Source organism: Gossypium hirsutum, chromosome A11 (genome assembly GCF_007990345.1).
Source record: "Gossypium hirsutum isolate 1008001.06 chromosome A11, Gossypium_hirsutum_v2.1, whole genome shotgun sequence".
NCBI classification, from domain to species: Eukaryota; Viridiplantae; Streptophyta; class Magnoliopsida; order Malvales; family Malvaceae; genus Gossypium; species Gossypium hirsutum.
In genome coordinates, this window is record NC_053434.1 from 5,507,817 (window position 1) to 5,528,681 (window position 20,865).

Sequence of the window (20,865 nt, forward strand, 5' to 3'; positions counted from 1 at the left end):
CTTCAAATAGATGGACTTCTCCAAATGTTCCATGAATCGGGTCAGTTCAAGTGAATCAAATGAACCACATTTAATCAATTGACCTCCACGAGACACTCTTTAAGCTTTCATCATGAGTTTTTATCATTGGCCCGTTACACAAGTACCTAATGCCTTTTGCATTCACCATGTCAAAAGCATGCAATGAAACATTTTGATGGCTACTTTCTATATTATACTAACATCCTATGACACTTAATTATATCTTTTAAGCAAAACAGAACCAGTGTCCATTAACAGTCCTACTTGCTGTTATGCCGCAACACTTCGTGTATATGTATTCATTACATGTGTTAAACTAATGAGTTTTTCCACAGGTCCAGGAGGTTCATGACCACTTTGTTAAAGCACTTGAAGATCTCTCTGTGAGACTCAAAGCTCAGGTTGGATATATTGATCTTCCATTAAAGATCCTTTGGGCGAATCATGCTTGTTTATTTGCCAATCCCCTGTATTTGTGCTATTCAAGTGCAATGTGTTAGCCAAATGTATTAATAATTTTAGATTTTTCATAGAATAAATTTAGTATTAATTGTAAATTTATTTGATTTTGTATTTAATTTATTAAATATAATCTGATTGATGTAATCTAATTCAAGTTTTAAAATTGATTTGGTGAAAATTAATTCTTAATAAATTCTCATCAAATAAACTCTAAAATTAAAATTAAGTATTAAAAAGTTAACATAATTATCTTTTATACAACATATATAATTTAATTAGTTGTTGAGTTTCTTAACCAAGAAATTTTTTTATATAAATTTCAACTTTTGCAATTTTAGGAAATGTTTTTTACATCCTAAAATATTACCAAAAGCGTGTCCAAACTAAACGTTGCACATGTTTTAATTGATTGTAGAGTAGTCATTGACATCGACACGTGATTTCGAGAATCTTTGTAATAAGTTATTTAATTTACCATTATTTTCTTGTTACTATTTGTAGGGAAAAGAAGAAGAGGAAAACAAACGAAGTGTTCATTGAAAAATCGTCTACTTAGCGGCTTTGAATGGACTAGTACCTGAATATAAATTCGAGGGAAAGCTTTAGTTTGCCCATTCCAAAAGTGGGTGTCATTGAAATAGGTGGCTATTGGCGTCCTGGGTCAAGCAGCGTTGGGAACTATGGCTGAAGAACCGGCGGCGGCTGGAGCTGGAAGTGGGTATCGGGAATTCCGAGGAAAAGATGAATTTCCGTCCAACATGTTGCACGGCATATTAGCTATTGCGATGTGGATTGGATCTGTGCATTTCGACTTCTTTTTGCTTCTTTTCTCCTTTCTATTCCTTCCTTTTTCCAAATTCCTCATGTTGGTCCTCTTTTCTTTTCTTCTCTTTTCCTTTCCTTTCCTTTTTTAATCTTTTTATTGGAATAGAAAGAATTTAAATGGCATGAATTCATGCGTTCTGTTTGATTCAATGTTCACAGGGCGCTGGGGTTTCTATTGATTTTCATGGTTCTTCCTATCGACCCGTACAGTAAATTTGGCCTGAAGCTGTCTAGGTACTCTTTACTTCTTCTTGCTATTGCTTGTCGATGACATGAGTTGTGATGATGAACATAATAATAATAATAAGAATAATAATAATCTGAATGAGCAGGTATATATGTAAGCATCTTTGCAGTTACTTTCCCATCACTCTCTATGTTGAGGATTTTAACGCCTTCAATCCTGATCGTGCTTATGGTTTGTTTCCTTCTTTTACTTATTATTATGGTCCCTTCCCATTACTTAATTGATGTAGCTCATCTTCCTTGTATTTGCCTTTATATGAATCTAGAAAGTGTTTGTTTTTATCATTTCTTTTACTTGTTAGCTTCCTTTCCGTTCCCTACTTTTTTTCTTGTGAAGCAAACATACAAAGAGAGTATCAATTATTTAAGTTCCAAATGTTGAGAAACTAATAGAGCTTAGCTTGTTAATGTTGCAGTTTTTGGTTATGAGCCCCATTCGGTTTTGCCGATTGGAGTTGTTACACTCGCTGGACATACAGGTTTCATGCCTCTTCCTAAAATTAAAGTCCTTGCAAGCAGCGCTGTAAGGCCTTTAACTCCAAAGTCTCATACATACTCATTTCATTCATTATCACTCAAATATCTTGCAGCTTTAACATGTTATGGATGAATGCTTAGGTATTCCATACCCCATTTTTGAGGCATATATGGACATGGTTGGATGTGGCACCAGCATCAAGGAAAAAATTTTATTCCCTATTGGATGCCGGTTATAGTTGTATTGTAGTGCCTGGTGGAGTGCAGGAGACATTTCACATGGACCATGATTCTGAGGTTTCATTCTTATTCTTGTTAGCAACGTTCCTTAACTAACTTACTTCTAAGGCCATTTTTCTTCAACAACCAATACATATAAAGTGTTCTTTTTGTTTCTTCTTTCTTGTTCCTCTTGTATGTTTATGTTGGTTGCTTAACAATTCTTGCCTCACAGATTGCCTTCCTTAAGGCACGAAGGGGGTTTGTTCGCATAGCCATTGAAATGGGGTGTCCACTGGTCCCAGTTTTCGCCCTTGGTCAGGTAAGTAATGCTTTTTTTTTTCTCTTCCCTTCTCTGAGCCCATATTTGTGCAACTTCAAATTGATAAACCTCAGTGTTTATACATATAATTCTGCATTTATTTAATGCATTCTACCTGAAATACTCATTCTGGTCTAAAAGCAAGCAGCTGTAGGATAAGCTTGCCACTATTGCCTGCCCTATAGCTTCTTACGTTTGATTGAACCATCTGAATTTCAAACTTTCTAATTTGTTGTTCTTTTAGGGTTTTTTTTTTTTAAATATTGTTGTCTTTCTAACAACTTCCATGTCCTACATCACCTTAATCAAATTTCCTTGCTTTTTACTTGTGCTCCAGTCACGTGTCTACGACTGGTGGAAACCAGGTGGGAAGTTTTTCCTGCAACTTTCAAGAGCTCTGAAGTTCACTCCAATGATATTTTGGGGAATTTTTGGGTATGCATCAAATTTATCTCTTTTATGCTCAATTGGAACACTTTTTGTTCTTCTTGAATATTAATTTAGTAGATTTTTGCTGTTCAGAAAGTACTTAATAACATATTTGCATTACTTTTGAATCCATGATGATGATTCTTTTGTAGTTCAAGATATCTAGAAAACTTTTGGGAACAACTTAAGATATTCCTCATGAAAATGCAATGTTTTGCCGGATAAATTTTATCAGAAATTAACTAATACACTATCAGTGGAGTTTCTGGACTCCACAAACAGGGTAGGCGACTGCCACATTCTCCATAAGGGTATAATAGAAAAAGAGAGATGAGACATGTGGCATTATTGTAATCTTGCTTGTGGAGTTAAAAAAAAAAACTTTGATTTCAATGACAAACACAAATTTTATTTACCACTGTTAATATATTGAAATCTTAGCAAGATGTAAATAGAAAGTGGAAGAAATAGAACTGAGATCCTTTGTATTGATCTAATTGGATTTTCTTTTGGGTAAGTGTACTAGTTTATAATACTTTCTTTAGGAAGATAGAGGGTAAAAGAACAAGAGTTGATTTCAGTCCAGTTGGATAACATAAGCGATGTATTTCCATTAAAAAGAAGTTAAGAAAAATGAGTTACTCTGGTTTTGTATATCAATGGTAGTGAAGCTTGAAGGAAATTGATGGATCATGATTATATTCTCCGGACAATGTAAAAACTCAAAAAGAGGGTTAAAAGTTATGTTTCATTGATTGAAAAGCAATCCTTATACTTGCCAAAATCTTTGGAAATGTGCGTGTTTGTGTGAAGGTGTCTGAAATTCTTAACCAAGAACCTCCTTTGTTTGTAGAACTCATTTGCCGTATCGAAGGCCAATGCATGTTGTGGTGGGTAAACCTATTGAATTGAAGCAAAACCCTAAACCTACTGCTGAAGAGGTATTGTAACTTGCCTGTGGCTTCTGCTATATTGCTCCGTAGGTAGAATTTATTATTATTGTAGAGTCCTGCATTCACACAATGAGGCTGAAACCTCCTTCATGCAAGTACCTAATGCCTGCTGCATTCTCATTTTGATCGCTACCTTCTATATAATACTAAAATCCTATGAAACATGCATATCTTTCAAGCAAAACAGAACCATTGTCCATTAACAGGCCAACTTCTTGTTATGGTACAACGCTTTGTATATACATATATTCACACCTGTGTTAAACCAATGATTATATCCGCAGGTCCAGGAGGTGCATGACCAATTTGTTAAAGCACTTGAAGATCTCTTTGAGAGACACAAAGCTCGGGTCGGATATGCTGATCTTCCATTAAAGATCCTTTGAGCGAATCATGCTTTGTTTATTTGCCAATCCCCTATATTTGTGCGATTCAAGTGCAATGTGTTAGCCAAGTAACATAGCTGTATATTCATGCATCTCAATAGGCCTTTTTTTTGTATTGTATGGTTATGATCTGCAGGTAACTCTTAAAACTCAATTATCATGTAGTCATTAGAAAGCTTTTAGAAGCTGTTTTTATTGTTAATTGGGTCAAAAGGATTTGGCAACTTCAGTCAATAAAATATACATTAATGATTAAATTTCTATTCTCATCCTTCTGTTCTTTTAACTATTTTATTCTAATTTAAATACCAAGGTGAATTTTGTATATACCCAGTCTCTAATCACGAACCATTGTGGAGATAAACTCAATTTCTATACAACTTTTGATTCTTTAAATTCTAGAAGCTATCTTCAAAAAATCAACTTTGCTGATATTTTCATCTAAGTTATGTTTTTATACTTTTGGTTTCTAAATAATTATGTGGTTATTATGATTACATGTTATTCAAGACTTTCTTTATAGCTTACCAAATTTCCCATTTTTAATGAATGCCAACATTTTAATATTAAAATTTACTGCTTTCTTTTTCACCAAAAACTTTCTTCCTTAAAACATAAATTTTCAATAATCACATTTTAGAATTTTATGCCTTTTTTTTCTTCTGAACAAAAAAAATTGTACAGCTAACCTCTTTATTTATTTATTTTCTTTTAAAAATTTTATACCATATTAAAAATAAGAGATTTTAATTTATTAAAATAAACATTTTGACCATGAAAATACATATTTTGGCAAACTTATAATAGATTATTGACTCAAATGCTCATGATATTGAATATTATAATGGCAATTGAAATGATGATAATTAAGGGACAAGTTTTGATTGTGGAATATTTAAAAAAGGAAACAAACGAAATTCTGCCATTGAAAAGGAGACATGACGAGCTGTGTAAGTCAATACAATTCTAAACAAATAAAGCTTAACATATCTACTTTTTGGGATTCTATCACTGTTTTCTTAAATTTTATTTTATACTATGTATTTTAATTGTTCGTGATTATTTTTCTTAAAATTTGTTTTTTTAGGAGTGAAATATGTTTTATCATTTCAATTTACATGAATAAAAATTATTATTTTTTAAATAATCATGAATGCATATAATTGATGAATAATCGTTTTTTCCTATAATTAAAATTTTAATTAAAATTAATGAAATTTATTAAGAATAAAATAATTAGACTTTAGATTGTAAACATTACTCAATTGATTACATGATTTATTTATTAAATAAATAAACACACGTTTGGGGTTTATATTTTATTTTTGTTTATATTTTTTAATAAATTTGGATGATATTTATTTATTATAGTAGTATTGGGATTAAAGATGAATTATCACTATACTTTTTCTAGAAATTTGCCGCTCAGCTTTAATTTTGAGTGATCTTGAATATAAAATTTAATAAAATAATATTTTAAATATTTTTATTTCATAATAAACCATATTAAATAAATTAATAAACATATACATAGCAAACTCAGATATTAATATGTAATGTTTAATTTCTAAGAACCTAAACCTTTTAAATATTCTATATTAATTTTTAATATTTTTAAAAAATTAATAATTATTTCTAATTATTATAGATTTACACTTTTTCTTCTAAACTCAAATTAATTTCGTCGCATATAGAAAGTGTAAAAAATTGAAAATAATTGGCTAATTCCACCGTTGATATAATAATAACATCAAGTTTTACTCATATTTATTTATACATATACTTTTATCAGTGTAAAGTAAATAATAATTTTGGGTTTAACTTCTTTCCCTTGCATCATCATGTGGATTAATTGGGCTGAAATTAGGTGTCAATTTCATGAGTGAATTTTTCGAAATTGCAGAAAATGTAGGAGAAATTTACTTTTGAGCTTTGATTAACATTTTTTGAGTAAAATGATTTTACTGAATAATCATTATAAGAAATTATTCATTTTGATTGTTACCTGTTGTGATATTGTTAATTACTTTCGTTTTTGCTTCTACTAATAATTAAAATTATGTTTTTTACTTTTTAGAGAATAAAATATATTAATTTAGTTCACATAGTATAATAATCGATTGTTGCGACTTTTTTCATTATTTGTTTTTTTTTCCAAAAATTTAAAAAATAAAATAAATGGTAAAAGTACCATTAATGTTTTTATATTAAAAGTCAGATTAAATTTATTTTTACTATTCAAAAAATGGGTAATTTGATCATTTTTGTTAAAATTTTTATTTATTTCTATGATTAAAAACTAGTATAGCTAAAAGAAAAACTATACAACCTTATGTTGACGCACAATAACCAATTTTTAATAATAAAAATGGATAGAATTTTTAACAAAATGATCAATTTGCTCTTTAATTTAACATATAAATACTAATTTGATCATTTTATGAATAAAAGAGACAAAATAAAATATAACTCTTAGTACGAGAGTCTCCATATTAATAATAAATAAATTTTACCATTTTACATAGAATGGCACGAGTAAATGATGGTGATAGATTTTATAATGATTTTTCTTCCATGATAGAAATAAGGTGCTTGCTACATATACCAAATAATGGATTTGTACATTATATACAATCATATAATATAAATTTACTGAAATTATGGCTTCTCAAATTGTAATAGTATCCAGTTAATTAATTGAAATTGAAATTGAAATGATGCTTTTTTTTTTCAAGAAAAAAGGGTAAATAAACAATGATTTAGAATAAAATTTGGAACATGTCAAGCAAAAAAACTACTTATAATACATTTAATGGAATTTAACATAAATTGGGGAGTAAAACATGGTATATCCCAAAATGCCATTATAATTTGGTGCCTCAATAATGATTTGAGTCTCCAATAAGTCATCATGAGCTTTTCTCTTAATGCTTCTATAATCAACATTTTCATTCTAATTAGCACATTAAAAAATTACAAAAAGTTATCAATAAAAATAAATACCCAAAATTTACAAGTATTTTATCTTATATCATACCAAAAGATTAGCAATACTGCTTGTAGATTTTCGTTTCTTTTTTAAATTTTATTATAATAAATACATATTTTACCCTTATTTAATGGTGAAATTACATTTTAATCTTAAAAAAATTATAATTTTAATTGCAACCCTTTTAAGACTTGGTTAGAAAGCTAAAAAAATATTTAAAATTTATTTAAATATTACATCTTAACTTGTTTCGACATAGATAAAATCATAAACATTTGTTGGCATTTTTTTTTCCACTTTTAAGAAGCTAGATTCAAGGGTTTATTAATGGTTGAAATGGGTCATTATTAAAATATTAGGCATCATTGGCAATGGATTGTTCTCCTTACTGGATTCGCCATTATCATTATCTAAGTTTATATAATTTTTGGTATTTAATTATTTTAAAGTTTAAAATAAATTAGATTATAAATAAATTATATGTTCACTTGATAGATTCATCCTCAATTTTATTACGAGTTTACAAGCTATTTAACATCGAAAGATACAACATATTTCAAAGGAAAGGAATTACAAATATGGGTACAATAAAGAGTACTTATATGCATGTCTTTGAAGGCATTCGTAAAGAGCTGTTACCTATTCTCGAGATTGATAGAATAGCAAATTGTTGATTAATTAGAAAAATTGGTTAGAAAAAGCTACACAACATTTTATTATGGGATGAAATAAGAAATTGTGAATGAAAGTTTTGCATTATCTTAACATTAAAAAAAGAAGAAGGAATAATCATTCAACGACAAAACGTGGGTAAGGAAAGCGTCTTAGGTTAAAGAAATCATGATTACCGGAATTTGTTTTCTTGAATTTCAATTTATTGATCCAAAATTAAATAATATTGGGTAGTGTATTTGCCATGATTACATCCCCCTTTTTCTGTATCTACAAATTGGATTCGTCCATTCCCCTTTTTGCTGCCATGAAACAGGGAATAAATTATTATTTTATTTTATTCTCAGTCAAAGGACTACAAATCACAGATATCTTGAAAGAAAACTAGAAAATGTTCAACAGCAAAAAGGGCCTTCAAACAACTTTATATACATGAATCAGATAATAATATATATTTTTAAAAGGGTTAATATAAAGTTTAGTCCTCAAATTTGATAATTAAGTCCAGGTTCATTAAGATTTAATGATATGGTAGAATGAAAAAAAGTAATTAATTAGTAATTATTAAACGTCAAACAGGACCACATGGGTATTAAATAACACAAACATTACCATGTTTGGGTAGGTGAAAAAGAAGAAAAGAATGGAATCCATTAGTCCAAAAATCCTTCTTAAGCATCAATGCATCATTAATCCGAAAATTCGAGAAAAATAAGTCAGAAGAATCCATGGAGGCAGCTAGGAACCATGGACAAAGCTATGGATCCATCAACAGCCCCAACCTTGAAGGCCATCAATGGGCATTTTGGAATTGATAGAGACTATGAACTTGTTTCCATTTGTGATGATAATTTTATGGGCCAATTTGTTGCTTTTTCCTTGTATTTTAGCTACGCCAACCTCATAATATTACTCCACCTCTTTACTATTGTACACCATCCAAAATTGATGCTTAAAGGGTACATACATTTATATTTTTAAAAATAAGTTTTTAATGCAATAAAATATGTTTTCCTTCCTCTAATTGGTTTTTAAAAATTCTATCAGGATGAATTTATGTATAGTTTTATTGGACTATTTTGTGAAATATAAACAAAATTTCTTTTAAATAATTAATGGCAGAAAGTCAGCATAAGTTCAATGTAGGCTCAGAGGGATTAAATTCAAAGGCAATTTGTCTACTTGAACTATGCATGGCGTGAGCTTTAGGTCTCCTTTTCTTACATATGACTTGCGACAAATATGATGCAACCAGTTTTTTTTAAAATAATTTCTCATTTTTCAAACCATGATTGTTTCAATATTTGGTACATTAATTAGCTCCTCTCTTTTTTTTCAATAAATGGAAAAGATACAAAGAAAGAACAAAACCAAAGTCCACCCACAAGCTTGTAAATGACCATAATAATAAAAATATTAAAGGCTTGGAGAAGAATTAAGGAGAAGAGCTAAAATAGAACTTAATTTTTTTTTGCATGTATTTGTAATAATTAAATCTTCATTATACATAAGATCTCTCCTCAAACAGAGGATATATTATATAACATATAGATAAAAAAATCCAGTAATTAGAACTTCTGCCATGCTATTATTAGTCTCTCTTTTTTTTATTTTTTCTACATCTAATTCACACTCCAAAAACAAAATAAAAAATTAAATTAAATTAACAAAGGATAAAACTTGAAACAATGTCACTACCAACTCCATGTACAGCACCCCCAACCAACTGCTCATTCATTTCAATAAACAAGTTGAAATATGAAATTAAAAGAACCAAAAAGAAAAAAGAAGAAAAAAAAAGTTTTATATGATCACCTTTTTTTTTTTTACCTTGTCTGTTATCAAGAATAATAAAAATTTGGGGTATGATTTTTTCATGGTGATCTCCAACTTTGTAACCCAAGGTCATTGTGTTTCCTTGAAGGACCAGAAGCTGGAATAGGGAAACGTCTAGGCAAGAACCCCAAGAAGTGGCCTTTGTACTGTGGTTTTGGCTTGATTTTGAAGACATTGGTGGTTAATCTTGAACCATGGCAATGACAAGCAAGGAAAGTGAAGATTAATAAGAGCCAAAGAAGTAGAACTAGTTGCCTTCTACATTGAACCATCTTGTAGTGGAAAAGGGAGGAGCAAAGGAGTGAAGAGTTGGGCTTGTATGGCTGAGTTTTAGAAGGATTTGAAGAGAGAAAGGTGGTGATAAGATCGAGAAAGTACGACACATAAGGGCAAACTCAAACTCGATGCAAGAGATGAGATCATATGTGATTAGATTGGAGCATTGGGTTTTATGTTTTCTTGAGTTGAAGAAAAGAAAAAAGAGAGAAGAGGTGAACTTTTAAAAGGAAACAAGATGCTTCTACAAGTAGAAGAAGCAAAAAGTTGAATAGAATTGAACAAATAATAAGAAGATTAAAAAAAGAGTTTTAGTTTTGAAAATGGGTCTAATCTCAATCGACAAATCGAAGTGATAAACATGAAAAAGAAGAGGGTTTAAATTTATAATAATAAAAAGATTTAGCTCTTTGACAAATGCCGAGGCAGAAGAGGGGAGCAAAAGGATTGCAATAAAAAAAAAGTGAAATGGAGGGTCTTTTATGTTATGTCATCTTCTTTTTTTTTTTGTTACTTGATTAGGTGAGTGTCGTGTTTGGTCCCACTTCATATTAATGGCCGACTATAAGGGGAATTGCAACTGTTGTTTTAGACCCCACGTTTGCAGGCATTTGATTTGAAGTTTTCCTGCATAGTCTACATACTTACAAATACAATAAAAAATAACGTATAGTAGGATCTTTATATATGGTCAGGTACCCCAATTCAAGGGACAACACAGCTCTATCAATGTGCAACAACAGTAAATAAACAAATATTTCAAGTCCTTTCATCCTCTTTTACAATTTCAGTGCACCCCTGAGCCTCAACCCCTTTAATTTCACCATTGAAATTTGATAGCTACCATTCCTTTTTTAAACATGACTGTATCTCACAAGAATAGACCAGTATCATCTTCAGGGCAGTCCACTTGGTCATCTCCGTTCACCCCCTATCTATTTTCAATAAAAAAAGACTCATATCTAAGATAATTATATGAAGGGGCGGAATTAAATTAATTGTAAAAACCTGCAGCAACTTTAGAGGTGCAGTAGGTTTCTTCAAAACACTCAAACCACGAGAGAGAACTAAATGAAAGTGTCAGGGTTCAACAGGTACACCCATACCTTCTACCTAATACACTCTTTCACTTTAACTGATTTCCTATGTTAGCTTTAGATTGATAGACACACACACGTATATATTTGTAAAAGTGAGACAAGGTGGAATAATAAAAAGGATTTCTTTTTCATGGATATTTTAAGAAAGGAAATAAAGATATAAGACATCAGAGTATATGTATATATATATACACATTTTGACAATGTTTTAGGTATGTAATAGAGTGGTAAATTTTAAAGCATGTAGGCAAGTTCGTTCCCCAACACAAGATAAAATGTTACTGGAGAAATTATATAAATTTTATTGTACATATAGATTAATTTTATCGGAGTTGGTGATTATTTTTTTTCATAATATCGTCATCAAAATTTAAATTCAAATCGTTACATTCTATTTAATATTTATTAATAAAATATATAAATCATTATGTATGTTGAATTGAATAAAAGTTTTAATGCATTTAACAAGCTTTTGATCTTATATTTTCCCCTAGTTGGCCAGTTTATATATCACGAGCATCCCATGCACTATATTATACTTTCAACTTAAAAATAAATAATTTGATAAAAGGTCAGATATTGCAATGAATAGGGTCATCATTAATTAACCCACATAAAACATCATATTTTAAATAATGCTAGATATTCCAAAAATATCACTCTTTTTTTTTAGTTTTAATTAAAAATAATCTCATATATTTCACCTTATGTAATTATAATGTATACATCTTTAATCTCGTACTATTAAAAATATAATATAGTCACGGTCAACACCTTGTCAAAAATTAGACATCTAACCTTATAATTAGTTGGACCGTTTAATTTTATTTATAATATTATTAAATAAGTTTATGTAAGCATATAGCTTGGGGAAAATGCTAATATATACTACTGTAAATCTCCCTAAAATGAAATAAAAATATTTGATTTAAATGGAGACTAATTAAATAAAGAGTAGTTGTTAAATTAGGAAGTTAAAATATACTCTTGTTTAATAGTGTAATTGAAGATAGATTATTTTAATATTTATAATAATTTATTTTTATAAGTGAAATAATTATTGAGATTATTAAATAATTTAATGGTATTATAAAATATAAATAAATTAAAGACAAAACAATTTAACTTTTTAATTAAAACAAAAGTATATTTAGACAAATTAAAATGATAAGTTTATGTAAACACGATTTCTTCTCACAATATTCAGTGAACTAAATCTGTACTCTGAAGAAAAAAATACATAGACGAAGAAAGGAAGGAACTCGTAAGATAACTTGCGAGGTGTGCAAGGGAGAAGAATTGCAATCATATCGAATATCATTTATAATGGTCCATTTTAATTTTAACTGATGTATAATTTTAATATTAATTAACTGATAATTAATTTAAATAATATTTAATATTAATTAATTAATATTACTTTTTCTTAATACGTTGAATTCAATTTCAACTCAGATGAATAAAAATTCTATCATTTAAAAAAAATGAAACTTAATTTTTTTAACGTTAACTTAGTAATGTGATGACTAATGAAGGGTATTGTAACACTCTATACCCGACCCAATCGTCAAATATGACCTATAAGGTGTCACATTTGTTGCCGGAGCAACTATGATCAAATTACAATTCAATTTACAACCTTAAATATTCAAATATTAATAAAAACAAGTATATTAAACGATTCATATTCATTTTCGAGTCTTATACGAGCTTACGAAAACTCAATTGCTAACCCGAGATCTATTTAGGACTAAATTGTAATCTTGACAAAATTTCTGATTAACGTCACGACATAAGGAATTACTCTTCGCGACGTGACATACTGTTTGAGTCTCGTCACAACAACCAAGTTTGATGTTGTAGTATGGGATAATGGTCTAATCTTGTCACGTCGACACTCGCATGACATCACAAAGTCACATATTGTTTCTGCAATTTTTACATGAAGCTCAACTTGCACATTTCAAACAACTAAAGCATATACCAAAACTTAATTTCTTTCAGTCAAACATACATACCCAATAAGTTCAATATTGAATTAAAATACATTTTATACTTATTATCACTCTTTTCTTTCAACATTTTCTTCCAAATAACTCCATTAACTAACATAAACTACATGACATCCAAATACAAATATTCATACATCACTATTCATTCAAGTTGCCATTCCATACTTTATACATTAACCAAAATTTATGATAACCTAAGTTGCATGAATCAAACATATATTACCTTTATAATATCAAATCCAACATCTAAAAATTCATAGAGAAAGGATTGTATAAAATAGTGACGCCACGTTATTTGTATCTCTTTCCAATAGTTTTATGCCACATTAGTATTCTTATCCTAAATTTCATGATTTTATCCTGAATTTTAGTATTTTAATTTGGATTTGATTTTTTTCAAGATAAAATCCTGAAATTTAGGATAAGAATACTGATGTGGCATAAAACTATTGGAAAGGGATACAGATAACGTGGCGTCACTGTTTCATACAATCCTTTCCCAAATTCATAAACATCATACTATACTAAAATTACTCAACTTAGGTACATGTCAAACTTAGAACAAAATAAAAATATACAAACTTCGCTGAGTCAATCAATTGCTCGAACTATTGAATATCTTCTATACCTGCGCACAAAGAAAATAAACTATACGCTGAGTAAATACACTCAGTTGTAAATCTATGATTGAAAACAATAAAATACAAGTTCAAGCCAATATGCACTTATTCATTTCAAGTCCAGTTCATAAGTAATTCTTTTAGCCAACAACTATCAATACTATGTAAACATGCATATATTCATGCTAACACACTAATTCACATAATATGCATGCTAACTTAATCACATCAGTTCACCTCAAATAATCATCAATAACTCACTTAAAACTCCATATAATGTAAAATGACATGAACCCTAAACCCTAAACATGCAGAGAATAAACGATTCTTGAATCATGGAAATACAACTCGAAATTTCGAGCTATTCGTCGTTAATTTTCTATTTTTTTTGCCCTCTCAACGGTTCCGTCTCAACTTTAGCGAAATAAAATCATAAAACAAGTAATATTATCAAATTTCATTCAAATCAGAACCAATGAAAAAATCAAGCATATTTTATAATTTTTTCAATTTGGTCCTTAAACATGAGACAAACATAACTTTCAATCCAAAGAGCTTCGGATTGAAATCCGATTTCACATCTACTCGTTAGGGACCTCCTATTTCTTATTCCTACTGAAATTTCATATCGATTTTAACTTTCATTCAATTTGGTCCCTAATCTACGAAACTAACAATTAAGCTTTACAATTTAGTCATTTTCTTAAACCAAGCTTAATTTCTATCAATTTAACACCTAGAACATTCAATTCTCAACAATGGCATCTCATCAAAACTTAACTAATTGATCAAATTGATCCTTGGGTTAGCTTAATCAAACTTCCAAGGTGAAAAAAAAATCTATAAAAATCAAAGATAAATGACTAAGACTTACTTCAAATTGAAGCTAAAAGCTTGAAAACACCTAAAATGGCATTAAGCCTTTCTTCTTGTCTTTAATTCGGTTGGAGAAGATGAGTTCCTCTCTCTTTCCACCGAAAGATGTCTTATATAGTAGGATTAATTATTAATTAAATTAATTAAATCAAATAAATCCCAAATTCATTAAGTTAATGACCATCTAATCTATCGTCCACTAATACTCACTTCAGCATGGTTTAATTGTTGTTTTGAACTTTTAGTTAATTACAATTTAAGTCCTCAAACCATTTCCTAATTAAAAATCTATAACGATTGTATTTTACAATTTAGTCCATGAGTCCTAATTAACCACAATTTCGACCAAACTGACCATCTACAATTTAATTCACCTATATGATGTCTCTGTAAATATTTTTATTTAATATTTATGAACTCGGTTTATAGAAACAGGGTCCCGAAATCGTAATTTTTAGCAACACTAAAAATTGAGTCGTTACGGGTTTTTTATTTGATTCAAAAGTTTTTCCAAACTGATGCTTATATATATAAATATATAGATTATAAATTAGTGAATCAAATGATAAGAAAAAAAAATTTAAATGAAGTCAAACAAATTTATTTTTTAAAAAAGTTTTACATTATAATGGATTCATTGATTTATACACTTATCAAAGAAAAAAACCTAAATTAATAAAAATATAAATATAAAAAATTTATTTACTTGAATTTATAAAAAATAATAATAAACCTACAAAATGAATGATGTATAAAATCTATTCCTTTCCGTGTTTAGTATCAGTATAACAACTCATTTTGTTTTAAAATAGCATTAGTTGTCCCGTGCGTCACGTATCAAACTTATTGTTTTGTTGTAAGCATACCAAATAATAAAATTAAGGTAAAATGATATATTTAATTTTCAATTTTCTATTTTTAGATTTAATTTGATTATTAATTTTTTAAAAGAGTAAAATTATTTTTTAATAAAAATACTAATTAAAATTTCTTTAACAATAATGGCATGACATTTCATATGGTAGCTTACGTGCACTTATATTGACATGATAAAACTAAGGCACAATAATAAATTTAGCTCACAATGTTTATATATATATATATTTGTCAATTTAGCTCTTTTTTTAGTTTTAAGACATAATTTGGCAATTTACTTTTTAAAAAGAGTCAAATTGTTTTCTTTGACGAAAATACTGACTAAACCATTAATTTTTTTAAAAATATTGGCACGACAACCCGTATAGATTCACGTGCAGGCTTGTTTTTGACATTTTTAAGACTTTAGGTAAAACAATAAAATGGGGTTTCATGTTCTTTAAAAGTTAGAGAAATTTTTTAGGTCCCTTAAAAGTTGGTAAACAAAAATTTTAGGCCCTTAAAAGTTGGTAAAAACTTTTTTTTGACTTTTAAAAGTAAATTTTTTTGGCCCCCTTAAAAACTAGAAAACAATATTTTGGACCCCTTTCAGCCTTGAGTCCCGAGCGACTGCACCTCCAGACGACCCCTAGGGCTAGGCCTGTTTACGTGTACTTTATACTATCATAACACTGTTTGTCTTATATGTCGTGTTAACAAATAATTTAAATTTTATAAAAATATTTAAATATAAAATTCATAAAAATTAAAAAATAAGTACAAGTGAATTGTCATGTGGGCTTCTATGTTTAAAATTTTAATGTTTTAGTTAGTATTTCCATTGATAAAACATCAGCTAGACCTTTTTAAAAGGTTGATAGTCAAATTTGACTATTTTCAAAAGGTTGAGAGACAAATTTATGTGAAAAAAGAATAAGAGTCAAATTGACAAAAATGTAAACGTCAACAGCTAAATTTGTCATTATGCCTAAAATTAATGAAGTTTTTTATTTAGTTTTAACTTAGTTGATATCGTTGTTATTGCAACAATTAAGAAAATGTAGTTTGAGTACGATTAAATACATATTTTCCTCCAATCTAGTGGTGGAGAGAGGTTATGGGGAGAAATATGCTATATGTAAAAGAAAGTCAGTGAAAAGATATATTTGGCCCGCTCAATTTTAATATTGAGTAAATTAGTTATTTTAAAAAAATTAGAACAATTTAATATTTGTCTATTTTAAAAGTGTGCAACTAAGGATAATTACTCACTATGTCTATATTTTCCATCAATTACACATAACTTTAGTTGGTATAATAACAAATTTAACTTTCAATATTAACATATTTTATCAAATTAATCCAAGTACTTTTTAACATATAACAGAAAATCTTATAGTAAAGTGAAAAAAGTACTTATAATCTAAGAACTTTTTATTAATAACAAGAGAAAAAAAAATTATAATGGCAATTTAAATTTTGACAAACAATAACCTTTTTATTGAGAAATTCACATCTATTTAAATATATAATAGAAAAAATGTAAAAGCATAAGTGACTATTAAAAAAAAAAAGGGGTATAATTGCAAGCACAAAAGTGTATATATTCTCTTTATCTAATTCAGAAATTTCTAAAATAAAAATATTGCATTATAGAAAAGCTATAATTGCAAGCATAAAAGTAGAGATGCACGTTATAGTTCATGTGAGACACCCTTTTTTTCCCTCGTAATCATATCAATTACAGTGCCGTCATTTGTTTTTTTCCTTTCTCCTATAAATTATTTTTAGTTGGAAAATTAAAATTCACAAAGCTCTCTAATACCATAATTTTTTTTTTACATTTTTTAATATCAAAATTTATACTTTTGAGATACTAAAGTTAATGGTCTCAAATTTTTGTTACTCATCATATATATTTTTTTAGATAATGTTTAAAATTATTCATAAACTCTCTTTAATTTACAAATAAGAGGATAATGCGTTTCAGCGCACTCAAACAATGATCATGGCAATCAAACTAAGATTCAATTAACGACTAAATGTTGAGTTTATATCATAAAAATTAAATATTTCATTTAATTATATTATTTTATACAAGCAATTCTTTAATGGTTTTTGAAAAAGTATCCATTTCACAATTTTAATTTCATTAAAAATAGCTTTTTTTCTGTACAAAAGAAAAAGGACAATTTTTTGGCCACCAAAGAAAAAGATACTTTAGCTTCATGTTTTAAAAAATTAAAAGTAATTTAAAACATGTTCTAAGTTAATAACTAATCTGCATTTTATCTATTTATATCATTCAATACCCTTTTTTTTATTTTATTGATTTTCTTTTCTTAAGTAAAGTTTATTGTGGATTATGGAGCACATTAAAAAAAGATATTACTTCTTTTTCCCGATAATTTTTAAGATTTATCAAATAACCTAATTAATTAAAAAAGCCCCTTAATGGTAAGAAATTAGGGGTGAGCGTTCAATCAAATCAAGTGAAAAATTTTCAAATTAATCGAGTTGACAAGTCCTATTTTATCATCCTAACTTGATTTGAGAACTTTTCAAATTGAGTCAAGTGAAACAAAATTTGAGTTGAGTCGAATCAAGTGAAATTATTCGAGTTAAATTAAAAAATTAAACAGGTTAATTTAAAATCTTATTACAATATAACTAATTTTATGTTAGAGCACATAAAATTGAAACCAGAGGTGAGTCTAGGGGGCTGGTAGGGGCCCCGGTCCCTTAAAATGTAAAATTGTTATTTAATCCCCTAATTTTTTAAAAAAAATTTAAATTAGTAAAGGTAAAATTGCACTTTGGCCCCCTAAAATTATAAAAAATTGATTTAATCCTTTAAAAATTATAAAGATATAGACTACAAAGAATTAAAATTTCATTCGGCCCCCCTAAAAAATTGATCTGGCTTCGTCCCTATTTGAAATCGTACATAATTGAAATAAGATAAAAAGATACTTTAGTGTGATAAACTTGAATAATTAATTAACTTATTTAGAATCTAAAATTGTTATTTTAGAAAATTTTGAACTTTCTTTATAAATTATTTATAATTTTTTAAAACCTTTTATATGCTTTTTAAAAATATAAATTTTTGAATTTTTTTGTAATTTTTGTTGAGAGAAACCAATTTGTTTATTTTCAAAATCGACAGGAATCAAAAGGGTATTTACACCAATTTGTTATTCGAATTATTTGAATTTTAAAATTTAAATTGACTCAAACTCGAATTCAAGTTGACATTAATAACTCAAACAACTCAATTAATTTTTTTCGATTATTTCGAATCAAATCAAATTTTCCTTACACTTATAAGAAATAGTTGACGCAAGTAATGATACAGGCCAAACCACAAAGGCTGGACTGTTTCTTGAAGCCCATATCTCTGGCCCACATATTTTTAAAGAATGAAGCCCACTTATATAACCCACAACCAATGTGGTTTCATTTTTTTCTTCCAATTATTAAAACTTTTTATATAGATTAAAACAGGTGGTGTTTATATCATTATTTCTTTTTTGGGAGTTGGCTCCCCATTTATTTTGGTTGAATCATATGCTATACGAGAATTCGTATATATTATCTTCGTAATAATTATGTTTATTTGTTATTTTTACTTATTATTTTTTTCATAAAATAATTTTATATCCAATATTATCAAATCTTAAAAATATATAATCCTATATAATATATTTAAAATTCTAATATCAAGTCTCAAAGCGTGGTGTAATGGTATCTCATATCATTTTTTAACCATGTGGGTGAGGTTTGATCACTACTCATGGGAATGTAGTATATTTTGTAACTAGTTGTTACCTTTTTAGAAAGCTTCTGTAATAAGAAAATTAATCGCTACGACTAATGATTGATATCTTAATTTCGAAAAAAAATCTAATATCAAGATGCCCCAACAACAATTTTTGTTGAGTGTTTTTTTGTATGTCCTCTCAGATGGGCTAATTTTGTGTATTTATATGATATGATCACTGTTTATAGATGTGACGTACTAGGCAGGTTTTCATACATAATGACACATACATTAAGTATACTTAAAGTGGACTTGCATACACAGATTTGCACCATGTATAAGCGAATCCATATTACACGCCCTCATCTAAGGCTTACTCATGTGCGAGTACTACGCATGTACGAATCCATACATAATACGGATCAAAACACGATATATTAATGACTCAATAAATTAACAATAGTTAGTATAATTGACCTAATCTGAAAATACCAATTAGATTATAGTTACTATTTTGATCACCTCCTCTACTTGAAACACGTACTCACAAATGATTATTCGCCGTATCCACACCTCTTTTGGATTCATTGAAGGATTGGTTTTATATTTTGGTTAATGCTCCCATTCAACTTTGGAATAAAGTTGGTAGTAAAAAGGAGAAGTAAGTGGGAAATAATTTTAAAGGAGAGTGAAAGTAAAGGAAAATAATGAGGGGGGGGGGGCAGCGCCCCTCGGCCTCGACCTACACCCCCAAGCCCATCATGTCAAGCTTTCGGTGCTCTTTCAATGATGTTCTACAGAATCCAGGCGCATGCACACATTTTTATTTCTCTAAATGATCAAAATCATATGATTACATAAAATCTTGATACAATATAAAATGAATATAATTAAAAATACATATAAATAAATTATTATTCTCATTAAAATTTTGAGGAGGTTGGACTATTTAATGATCGATTTTTTACATCGTTAAAGAACCCTTTTCACAATCTCCGACATTGTAGTTGGTAATTAGACTTTTATTGTCATCACAGTCTAACAGCGGCGGGGTTAGAATACTGTTATGTGCAATTCATCACGATGGTACATCTATTATAGTTTTCTAGTACTATCTGTTTTACGATCTTTATTGTCTATATTTCTAACCTATCAGGTTTTATGATGACCATAACATGTAACTGTTAAAACGTTGAAAACAAACGATTTCAAATGTCAATTTCGTCTTGATTTTCTTTTATCTGGTACCATTTCCTATTTATACTCCATTGTTTTGGTTTGACGAGTTATGTTATCATTTTAGCTTGTTACTCCGCTAATTTTTTATATCGTATAGACGTTTTGAATTAATGAAAAAAAAAAAACAACACATTTATCATAATAAAAATATAATAAAAATAAGAATATTAAATAGTAAATCTAAAGCATTTTTTTACTAGTATTTATAATTGGATCTTGAGAAATTCCATTTCCTAGTAATATATCTATAAAGAATTATAACAAAACTGTATTATTACAATGCACAA

General features: G+C 28.4%; 1 protein-coding gene across 1 annotated transcript; it reads left to right on the top strand.

The window, feature by feature from the left end:
- Positions 1–877: 877 nt before the first annotated feature.
- On the top strand, positions 878–4,601 carry LOC107922753 (diacylglycerol O-acyltransferase 2D). Its single transcript, XM_016852908.2, has 9 exons — positions 878–1,348; positions 1,468–1,542; positions 1,641–1,726; positions 1,971–2,077; positions 2,173–2,328; positions 2,486–2,572; positions 2,910–3,007; positions 3,855–3,942; positions 4,239–4,601. Exons 1-9 carry the CDS (start codon positions 1,164–1,166, stop codon positions 4,338–4,340), a joined length of 984 nt encoding a protein of 327 aa, XP_016708397.1. The 5' UTR covers positions 878–1,163; the 3' UTR covers positions 4,341–4,601.
- The last annotated feature ends 16,264 nt before the right edge of the window (positions 4,602–20,865 follow it).